The sequence below is a fragment of the Otolemur garnettii genome, unplaced genomic scaffold (assembly GCF_000181295.1).
Source record: "Otolemur garnettii isolate 467f Iridium unplaced genomic scaffold, OtoGar3 scaffold00038, whole genome shotgun sequence".
Lineage (NCBI taxonomy): Eukaryota > Metazoa > Chordata > Mammalia > Primates > Galagidae > Otolemur > Otolemur garnettii.
In genome coordinates this window covers 14,829,439-14,840,456 of record NW_003852433.1, presented here as the reverse complement: position 1 = coordinate 14,840,456, position 11,018 = coordinate 14,829,439, and the positions used below count along the sequence as shown (strand labels likewise).

General features: G+C 44.8%; 1 protein-coding gene across 1 annotated transcript; it reads left to right on the top strand.

Annotated features, from left to right (window-relative positions):
* The first annotated feature begins 271 nt into the window (after nt 1-271).
* OAS1 (2'-5'-oligoadenylate synthetase 1) lies at nt 272-10,495 on the top strand. The gene is made up of 6 exons (XM_012805269.2): nt 272-749; nt 1,585-1,873; nt 4,406-4,590; nt 7,981-8,213; nt 8,985-9,138; nt 10,219-10,495. Exons 1-6 carry the CDS (start codon nt 570-572, stop codon nt 10,366-10,368), a joined length of 1,191 nt encoding a protein of 396 aa, XP_012660723.1. The 5' UTR covers nt 272-569; the 3' UTR covers nt 10,369-10,495.
* Nucleotides 10,496-11,018: the final 523 nt, after the last annotated feature.

Genomic DNA, 11,018 nt, shown 5'->3' with positions numbered 1-11,018 from the left:
TTATAGAGGATCTTTTCATTTCCTGATTTTTCTGACTTCTTTTCTCTTTGCCATATGCATATTTTGCCGGGGAAAACAATCATAGGAGGCTATGAAACAATATTGTCAATGGGGGAAAAAAAAGACAAAGAATGAAACCCCAAATCTGCCTTTAAGGATGATTTCACTTGGCCACAGAGTTAAAACGCAACATTTTCGGGGTGGAGTCCAAAGAAAGGAAAGCCACTCTAACTGGTTAAAGGGTAAAGTGGAAGTTTCAGGAAGTAGAAGTGCTGGTAATGCAATTCTCTCCTGGGAGCTGGGGGATGTTTGATTTGCTAAAAGAGCCAGGCTTCGGGGCTCACACCCCTGATCCTAGCACTCTGGGAGGCGGAGGCAGACGGATTGCTTGAGCACATGAGTTTGAGGTTGCTGACAGCTATGAGCACTCTAGAAAAAAATAAATAAATAAAAAGAAAAGGCAAAGTCACCGGGGAGTAGCTCCACCCTGCCAAGAAAACGAAACCAGGCTGTCAGATCTCGGGAGGTAGTTCTGCTCCCACTGGCTCTCCTGTCCCTGTTCAAGTACCATGATGGATCTCAGATGTACTCAAGCCAGGCATCTGGACAAGTTCATTGAAGACTATCTCCTGCCAGACACACGTTTCCGCAAGCAAGTCAAATTAGCCATCAAGATCATGGGTGATTTCTTAAAGGAAAGGTGTTTCCGAGATACCTACCACTCTGTGCGGGTGTCAAAGGTGGTGAAGGTGAGCCCGGGGCTGCCTGACTGGGGAAGGGGCGGCTGAAGGAGCAGGGGCTCCAAATTGGAAGGTGGGGTGGAGAAAAAAGAAAGTGCAAAAACATAGACCCCCAAGTAATGACATGACTGGGGGGGGGGGAGTTTGAGCTCTTCTCAGCTGGTTTCTGATTTGTCTGCATGGCTTGTTAAAAAAAGATTCTGTGGTGAGGTCCTATAAGCCCCAAGCTCCCAAAGTTTGTGAACCACTGTCCTAGGCCACATCCATTTCAGGAATAGAGAAACTGAAGCCCAGCTCGGATAAATAATTGGTAATTAGTGGCCAGGCTGGGACTTACCATTTCTGCAATCTCATGAGTTGGTTAAGAGCGTACATTCTGAAAGCAGGTAGCTGCAAGACCTTGAGTAAGCAAATCACTTAAATTCTCCGTGTCTTCATCGGTAATTCCCCAAATTTCATAGGATTGTGCAGATTAAGTAAAATAATGTATGTAAACCACCCAGCACAAGCCAGTCTGGGGTGTATAAAATATAATAGAGGACAAAGGGGAAAGAACCCAGACCCTGGAATGAGGCACCCAGGATTTGAATTGCATCTCTGCCACCCACCAGCTGGATGATTGGGCTGACGTGTAATCTCGCTGAATACCTGTTTTCCCATCTATAAGATGGGAATTTGTAATAGTAGTACCTAAATCATAGCGTCATTGTGAGCAGTATAGGAGTTTACAACATGTAATGCCCTCAGAATGGCTAGTGGTCTGTAATGTTAATGATTGTTCTCATCATTTTATATAGGGAGGCTCATCTCACTAAGTGTCAGTTATTCTTGTCATCTTTTTTAGGGTGGCTCCTCAGGCAAAGGCACTGCTCTCAGAGGCCGATCTGACGCTGATCTGGTTGTCTTCCTCAGTCCTCTTAAAAGTTTTCGGGATCAGTTAAATATCCGGAGAGAGTACATTGAGGAAATTAGGAACCAGCTGCAAGCCTGTCAAAGAGAGGAAATATTTGGTGTGGAGTTTCAGGTCCACGATCAAATGTGGGGCAACCCTCGAGTACTTAGCTTCGTGCTGTATTCACCACGGCTCCACGAGGGTGTGGAGTTTGATGTGTTGCCAGCCTTTGATGCCTTGGGTGAGTGCTTTTAGCTACAGGGAGTCCCACCTTTGTCCTGTAACACTGCTTCTTTTTCTCCCTTGGCTTATTTCTGAGGAGGAAATAAGGAACTGTGGGAGCACAGTTTGGGAGTTTTTCCCCAGCAGGGCATCCCTCTAAAGCAGGGGTGGGGACTAGACTCTTTCTTGGGGCAGGAAGGAATAAGGTCCTAATACGTCACAGGAGGGACATGAAACAGCAAACTGGCACAATCTGGGGACAAAGACATTTCTTACAGAGCATCTGCAAGACCTACTAGTTCCATTCATGGCAAGGTGTGTGGATTTTGTATTTCTAAAATCGGGCAGCATAGATCTGGTTTTATATTTCCAAGTAAGTTCCCCTTTGTTCTAATACTCAAGGAAACCTCACACAGCCATTTGGGAAATAGATATATTCTGTGTATAATCTGCAGGAGCATTAGATCAGGACATGTAACCTCTGGGAGGCTCACTTTCCATATCAAGAGAACTGGTAAAACCACACTGCCTGTATCAAACCGTATCATCTGCATTAAGCTCTGCCACACGGTAAGTGTTCAAAAATACGAATTTCCCAACTGTACGTGAAGGCACCTCAGAACACCACAGTGAAGTCCCAGCAGGGCACAGAATATTTTAGATTTTTAGTTTTTGAGGGAAATGCAGTAACATCTATCAGACACCACTCCCTCAGCTACTATTTTTTAGACTTAATTAGTAATTAGTACTTAATTAAGGGAACTTCAGGGTTTTCGTTGGGCCTACAGGAGGCATGTAAAAAATACTGAGACTCTGAAGACACCAGCATGTGAGGAAGTTGGGGATGTTCCTTTTTGCCTTGTCCTGTGATGGAGGCTGGGGAACAAGGGTTACAAAATATAAGAGGAAGAGAGGGGAAGGAAGGACGCGTGCTCCAGGCAGGAGAACCGCACAGACAAAGGCCCCAAGGTTGGAAGAGAGTCAGGCGTGTCGGGGAAACTGCAGGGAGTGCCAGGAGGAAGTAACTCAGCAATGAGGAAGCCTCTCGTGTTGGTAATAAGTTTGACCTGAGCACAGTGGGCAGCCAGGAAAGTTTTCTGGTAGAAAAATAACATGATCTGATTTGTGTTGTAGAAGGAAGGTGTTGGCTGTGGTGTGGAAAATAGATCAGGAGAGAGGCAAGACTGAGGGAGGGGACAAAACAACAATCAGCACAGCCTATCGTGTGCCAGGGACATGCCCGGCCATGGTTAAGCCAGACAAGGAACCTCTGCCCTGGGGCCTGACAATGAACCCGTGCACTGGCTCACACCTGTAATCCTAACACTCTAGAAGGCGAAGAGGGACGATTCCTGGAGCTCAGGAGTTTGAGACCAACCTGAGCAAGAGTAAGACCCTGCCTCTACTAAAAACAGAAAAATTACCCAGGCATGGTAACAGGCACCAGTAGTCCCAACTGCTCAGGAGGCTGAGGCAGGAGGGTCGCTTGAACCCAGGAGTTTAAGGTTGCAGTGAGCTATGATGACACCACTGCACTCTAGCTGGGATGACTGTGAGACTGCTTCATAGAGAAAGAACCCCCTCAAGCTCCAAGATATATGGAATGATACTTGCTGTGTTAATCTGAACCGGATGATACAATAAACAGATCATACGGAGGCTAGAGGGTTTTTCTAGGCTGGGTGATGAGGGAGGGCCCCCAGAGGAGGTGACATCTGAGCTGAGGTGAGGCCTGAGCATTAAGAAGGGGCCAGTTGGGGAAGATCTTGGGGTTCTATAAAAAGGGAACAGCAAGTGCAAAGGCCCTGAGGCAGGAATGAACCTGGCACATTCAAGGAAGAGAGACAAGCTCAGTGTAGTAAATGAGCAATGGAAGCCAGGCAGGAGGTGAGGTGAGGGTAGCAGGGGTCAGATCACACCAGATTTAATTGGCCACCCCAGGAATTGGGGGAGGGGCTATTGCAGACATCATGGGATGCAAGAAATGGCATGACCAAATTTTAAAAGATCGCTCTAGGTCACTGATTTTCAACCCATGTGCCCTGGCACACTGGTGTGCCTTGAGAGGATCTTAGGTGTGCTGTGAAAATTTTTAAAGATCATTAATTAAGTTATTTTTGAAAGAAGTTCAAAGCACAGTAACTATATTCTTGTTTTTACTTATTTTTTTGATCAACATAATTTAAATGTGCCATGGAAGTTTAACTGTAGGTTCAAGTGTGCCAGGAGATTTAAAACACTGCTCTAGGTGCTGGGCTGAGCAGGGGATGTGGGGAAACCAGTGAGGAGGTTGCTGTCAGAGTCCAGGTGGCAGATGACAGCAGCTTGGGTGGGGTGATGACAGTAGCGAGGGAAGCTGGGAGCACTGGGAATGGACCTCAGGCTTTCTGGCCCTAGGTCTGCTGTCCTGTCTGCTGAACCCCATCACCAGTCAGCTCGGAGTGTGTGTGTGTGTGTGTAGTTATACAAGTCAGCTCGCCCTCCAGAGTGACTGAAAGAGCCATGGAGAAGAGCTGGCACCTTAAAAATATGAACTTTTTTGCCCTAATAGGTCAGTGGACCGAAGGCTATAGACCTGACCCCCAAATCTACGTCAAGCTCATTCGGGAGTGCATCGACCTGGAGAGAGAGGGCGAGTTCTCCACCTGCTTCACGGAGTTGCAGCGAGCCTTCTTGAAGACACGTGCAACAAAGCTGAAGAGCCTCATCCGCCTAGTCAAGCACTGGTACCAAATGGTACGGTCCTGGCACCAGGCTGGGGCAGCCCTGTCTGGACAGGGAGCAGGAGGGGGGGAAGAGGAGGAGAGAGAGAAAGAAGAGGTGTAGAGCAGGGAGAGAAGGGGGCCAGGCATGGTGGTTTACACCTGTAATCCCTATACTTTGGGAGGTCAAGGCAGGAGGATCATTAGAGGCCAAGGATTTTGAGGCCAGCCTGAGCAAGGCAGTGAGACCCCCATCTCATTAAAAAAAAAAAATTAAAGGCTGGGCACGGTGGCTCATGCCTATAATCCTGGCACTCTGGGAGGCCAAGATGGGTGGATTGCCTGAGCTCAGGAGTTCAAGGCCAGCCTGAGCAAGAGCAAGACTCTGTCTCTAAAAATAGCTGGATGTTGTGGCAGGTGCTTGTAGTACCACCTACTCAGGAGACTGAGGCAAGAGAATTGCTTGAGCCCAAGAGTGTGAGGTTGCTGTGAGCTATGATACTATGGCACTCTACCAACAGTGACAACATGAGATTCTTTCTCAAAAAAAAAAAAAAAATTAGAAAAATTAGCCAGTCATTATAGCCCGCCTATAGTCCCAGCTACTTGAGAGTCTGAGGCAGGAGGATCACTTGAGCCCAGGAGTTCAAAGCTGCAGTGAGCTAATTGCACCACTATACTCAAGCCTAGGTGACAGAGTGAAACTCTGTTCCTCCCATTTACCATTCAAAACAAAAGAGAGAGAGAAGGGAAGGACTTGAAGGAAAGGATTTCTGTGTTTTGTTCACTGGTCTATCCCCAGAACACAGACCCTTGCACATAGTAAGTGCTCAAAACTGGTTGTTGAATAAATGGATGAAAGGTGCTACGTATAACTACACAAACACACACACACACACTCGGAGTCAACCACTTCAGAAGTTGGATAGGGCAAAAGTAGGGCTTCAAACAAACTTGTTCAGATACCTTTCTTCCAACTTTCTGGCTGTCTGACCTTGTACAAGCAACTTAATCTCTCTGTTCTTTCTGTTTTCTCATTTGCAAAGAGTAACATGCTACAGCAAAGCTAACGTGGTGCCTAGCATACAGTTGGTCCTAATGAACATGACTTCTTCTAGCCAGGACAGGAAAACGTGTAATAAAAGTTAACATGTATTGTGTGCTTAGTTTAGCTTAGCTTAGCTTAGCTTATCTAACTTTTGTGGATGTGAGATGCTTTTCTGTTCACTTTTAAGTGCCCTGTTATTTATTCAACCTTCACAGTCCTTCTGTGAGCAAGATAAGGGTGGATATAATTATTAAGCCCATCTTACGGAAAGAGAAACTAAGAGTCAGATGGCTAGTACTGCTAAAAAGTAGCAGAACTAAAATTTGAATTTGGGTCTACTGACTCAAGAGTTTGCCCGATAATTATAGGCATTTGACATACATTTCTTGAATGAATGAATGAATGAATGAATGAAAATAATTACGGATAACCTTCTTAATTTAAAAGCAAAACCTCTAGGAAAACAAGACAACCATTTAGTCACTAGACTTCCCAGCAGTTGCTATTCCAGGAATTTTAATTGTGGAGTCTGAGCATAGTAGAACTTTATGAAAGGAGTTCTTGACACTTGAAAGCAGCACTGCACCCAGGGACATACTGGATGTCATTGAGGGCATTTTTGGTAACTGTGGTGATGAGGGGAGAAAGTTGCTATTTATATTCAGTGGGGAAAAGGCAGGAATACTAGTTATTTTACAATGATCAAGATAGTCCCTACATAATCTGTAATTGTATTTTTCTTTCCTGATGCCATACAAGTTCCTTATGATGCTTTAACTCCACTAACCACCATCATCACTACCTACAATTTATGTACTATTTTTTGTTGTGTATTTCAAGTCTTTCTATATTTTCAAGGGCCTTAAAGCATTGTTATATAGCCAATGCTTATTTAATCTGCACACATAGTTTACTGTTTTCTGCACTGTTAACTCTTTCCTCTACCTCTAACCTTCCAAGGGGGGGAGGGGTCATTTTTCTAAAGTACATCCTTTGAGATTTCATTTGGTAACAATTTGTTGGTAATAAATTCTCTCAGTTTTTGTTTACTTGAAAATGTCTTGCTTTTCCCTGTATCGTTGAAGGGAAATTAAACTAATTATTACTGAAGGGTGCATTTGCTGGGTTAGTGGTCATTTCAGTGTATTGAGTGTATCATTCCATCATCCAGTGCCACTATTAAAAAGTCAATTGTTCACATAACAGTGGCTCCTTTGTAAGTATTACTCCTCAGCTGCATTTAAGAATTTTCTCTTTGTCTTTGATTTGTTTAGCTTCAATCTGATGTGTCTTAATAATGATTCCTTATTATTTTTCCTCCTTAGGATTGATTTTGGGTTCCTGATCTGTGGATATGTATTGTTCACCAATTTTGGAACTTGCCAGCCGTTTTCCTAAAGTATCATCTCTTCCTCTTTCTTTCTTCACTTCCTGTAACTCTGTTAGACCTTTTACTCTTTCATATCTCCACACTCTCCTCTGCATTTTCCATCTCTTCGTCTGTCATTCCATATTTTACTCTGAACAGTGTCTTCTAATCTACCTTCCAATTAACTGACTTTCTCTTTAGCTATGTCTAATTTGCTATTGAGTTATTAATTGCAGTTATTGTCATTTTAACCTAGGATTTCAATTTCCTTCCTTTTCATATCTTCCCTGTTACTTTTATGGCTTCGAATTCCCTAATAACTATTAAAAGCTCTTATTTCTTTGAACATAAAATTCCTAGTTATTTTAAAGTCCATGTTCAATCCTCCAGTATTTAAAGTTTTGTGGATTTATTACTATCTCTCTTTTTTCTGTTGGTCATCATTCTTGGTGTCTTGTTTCTTTATGTGCCTGGTTATCTATGTGCTGGTCATTATGTGTGAAAATTATTCATGAAATAATTTGAGGGTCTGGATTTTGTTTTCTTCTGTGTGGCTCTTAGGAATACTACCAGTCCTTCCTCTCAGTTAGTTGTCATAGGAAGATGCTCTTATCACTACTCTCTTGGCAGACAAATAAAACAAAAATGAGGCTCTGAGAGCCTAAGTCATCTGCCCAGAATCAGAAAATGACAGTCAGGATTCAAACCCACATCAGTAAGAATCCAGAGTTCAAGCTCTTAACCAAGGGCCAACAAACTTTTTCTGTAAAAGACTAGATAGTAAATATCTTAGAAATTGTGGGCCTGGGGTCTCTATTACAGCTATTTGACTCTGCCTTTGTATCGTGGAAACAGCATAGACCAGACATAAATGCGGGCTTTGTGCAAAAAAAAAAAAAAAATCTTATTTACAGAAACAGATAGTAGTCTGGATTTAGCCCATGAGAAATGCACTTTATATAGAAGTTGAACCAAAAAATGTTTCTGACTGTTTTCCTTCTTCTCAGTGTAAGGACAAGCTTAAGAAGCCCCTGCCACAGAAGTATGCCCTGGAGCTCCTGACGGTCTATGCCTGGGAGGAAGGGTGCAAGAAAACAGAGTTCATCACAGCCCAAGGATTTCAGACCGTCTTGGAGTTAGTTATGAACTATGAGCAGCTTTGCATCTACTGGACAGAGTATTATGACTTTGAGACCCCATATATTAGAGACTATCTCAAAAAGCAGCTCAGGAAACCCAGGTACCTTGTCCCCATATGGCTTAGCTCCCCCACATAAATGTACCCCTAGATATGGCTGCAATGCCCTGGAAATGGAGTAGGTGAGAAGGCTCCCCATTCAGTGAGAATCTCCTGGGCCTTTTACTACTGCCATCTGATCTAAACCACAACCTCTAACCCTGTGAAGGAGGCACTATGCTGATCATTTTACAGATGCAGGCATCGGGGTTCTGAGCAGTAAGGAGCTTGTCCAAACCTTAACAGAAAATGAGCAAAATAGCTGAAATTTGAATAGAAATAACAATAACAATAATGGCTCCCACATCCTAATGTAATAGTAAAAATTATTATCAATATAACTAACATGTATTGACTCCTTGTTATGTTCTAATCACTGCACTGAGTGATTTCACATGCCTACATTTTCTCTATCCACACACCACATCCTTTGAGATGGGCTTGCAGAACTCTCCTCCTTGTACAGCAGAAGAAACGTAGACTAAGAGAGATCAAGTGACCTGCCCCAAAGCACACTGCTGATAAAGGGCAAAGATGGGACTCAAACCCACATCTGTCAGGCCCAAGTTCAGACCTCGTTTTCCTCCTATTCACTTCCCTTTAGGGGACTGGGCACTCAGGACACAAGCCCAGGGAGCAGCATCCTGCTAGGTTGGTCCTCATGCCCTGAGTCCCAGCCTACCCTAGTCTGGTGTCTGCTCTGCCAGGAGCATCTTGGTTCCCCGGACAGAGCCCAGCTCCTCACAACCTCCCTCTATAAATGTCGTTTTGCAGGCCTGTGATTCTGGACCCAGCTGACCCTACAGGAAACGTGGGTGGTGGAGACCCAGCGCGCTGGGAGCGGCTGGCGCAAGAAGCTGCAGTCTGGCTGAGTTACCCGTGCTTTGAGAAACGGGATGGGTCTCCAGTGGGGTCCTGGAATGTATCGGTGAGATCTTCTGCTTTTTTCTCACCTTCCCTTCCTGCACCCCTCCACAGCTTGAGACATGTGGCTAGAGACCATTCTTTCCTCGTTGCTAAAGGTCACTCCAGTTCATATAATCACAGGCTGTGCTCCCTATTTTACAGTTATTTTGGCCCCATGCAGAAGCTTCCTGGGACTTTCACATCCCTTGTCTAGAGTTCATTCCACTCAGAGAAATAATAAGTAATAACAGCCACCATTTGTTGAGTATCTGCTTTGGGCTCAGGTTCAATCTTAAGCCCTTTGACATATATCATCTCATTAAATCCCCGCCACAACCTTATATCTCACAATCCCTTATGAGATATAACTGTCTTTCAAAGGAGGCTCTGAGAGGTGAAGTTACTTGCTTAAGGACACATAGCTAAGGAGTGGTGGAGCTGGGATTCAAAGCCAGTGTTCATGCCACTGTGCTCAACAGCCTGCCTTGTGTGCTTCTCATTTATTGCCTGCCAGGTGGGAGAGTGACTGGGGCTGTCACACAGCTTAAGTAGGGGCAGAAGGCCCCACACTTGGACCTTTCCACTCCCAGGCCAGGAGTCTTTCTGACATCAGGGCATTGATGATATCATGGGTGGGTTCCCCAGGAAGCAAACTCAGAGGTGGAGTTTAAGGTATGGGATGTCTTGGGGGAACCCACTGGCCACAATACTCTTAGAAAGGGGGTGGGGAGGAAACAGAAGGCATAGAAATAAATGAACAGGAATTCAGAGCTTTGGAGCTGGAATGGCCTTTACAGCTGTCCCATAGCAGACAGAGGTGGCCAGGGCTTTAAACTCCCATGTGAATCAGTCACTGAATGTGGCCTTGTTAGGAAGGAGTGTGGCCTTGAGTGAAAGGCCTCTGCAGCTGAGGCAACCCCTACATGGGCTGACAGTTGATGTCTGCCTGCTGACTACCCTCCCCAAGCTGGGGCTGGTAAGTCCTTCTTTGAAGGGGGATCTGGGTGGCCTGTCACAATGTCCCCCATAAATGCTTCCTGAGGCCCAGTTTCATAGGAGTGAGACCAGCTTCCTGATACAATCATATGTTTTACTCTTTCAGCCTCGAAGAGACGATGAGTACTCTGAGATCTATGCTCCCAGGATGTATCAAAACTGCCCTTACTTTATAACATCTCAAGGCCCTGATATCTCGCCCCAGGTAGTATCCAGTCCACAGGAGGAAGAGAACTGGTCATGCACCATATTGTAGCCTCTGCACATCCCAGGGGCAAGAGCTCCAGAGTCATCTGGACCAGACCCCTTATTTCCAGGTGGGATCCTTGATCCAGAGAAGGTGGGGGACCTCCCCACGGTCCTCAGGAAGTCGGTGTATGATCTAGGACCAGAACCCAGGTCTCCTTCTGCACTCCCTCTCCCATCTTAGTCAGCATTCCCCACATCCCTGCCTCTCTCCACATATTACCTGAAAGACAACAAGAGAGATCTAGACCTGAGAGTGGAATTCTAGCCTTGACTTCCTTCCATGTGTCTGGTGAGAGGGTTATATCTAATGTATTATCAGTAACAATAAAAATAACATCAAATACCACTTATTGGGTGTTTATTAACTTTGAAGCGCAGAGCCAAGACGCACATGTATGTGTTTGACTAGACATATTAAGCAATTTTTTTTTTTTTTTGCAGCTTTTGGCCAGGGCTGGGTTTGAACCCACCACCTCCAGCATATGGGGCTGGCGCCCTACTCCTTTGAGCCACAGGCTCTGCCCTCAACTAGACATATTACTGAACATCTACTGGGTTGCAAGCATAGTCCTGAGCCCTGGAACACAGCAATGAACAAGAGCAGATAGAAATCCCTATCTTCATGGAGCTGACATTTATGTAGAACATTTTAATAGT

Coding starts and splice junctions, on each gene's coding strand:
- OAS1 (XM_012805269.2), top strand. CDS start 570: ATGATGGATCTCAGATGTACTCAAGCCAGGCATCTGGACAAGTTCATT. Junction 1,874..4,405: donor GCCAGCCTTTGATGCCTTGG/GTGAGTGCTTTT, acceptor TTGCCCTAATAG/GTCAGTGGACCGAAGGCTAT. Junction 9,139..10,218: donor TGGGGTCCTGGAATGTATCG/GTGAGATCTTCT, acceptor TTACTCTTTCAG/CCTCGAAGAGACGATGAGTA.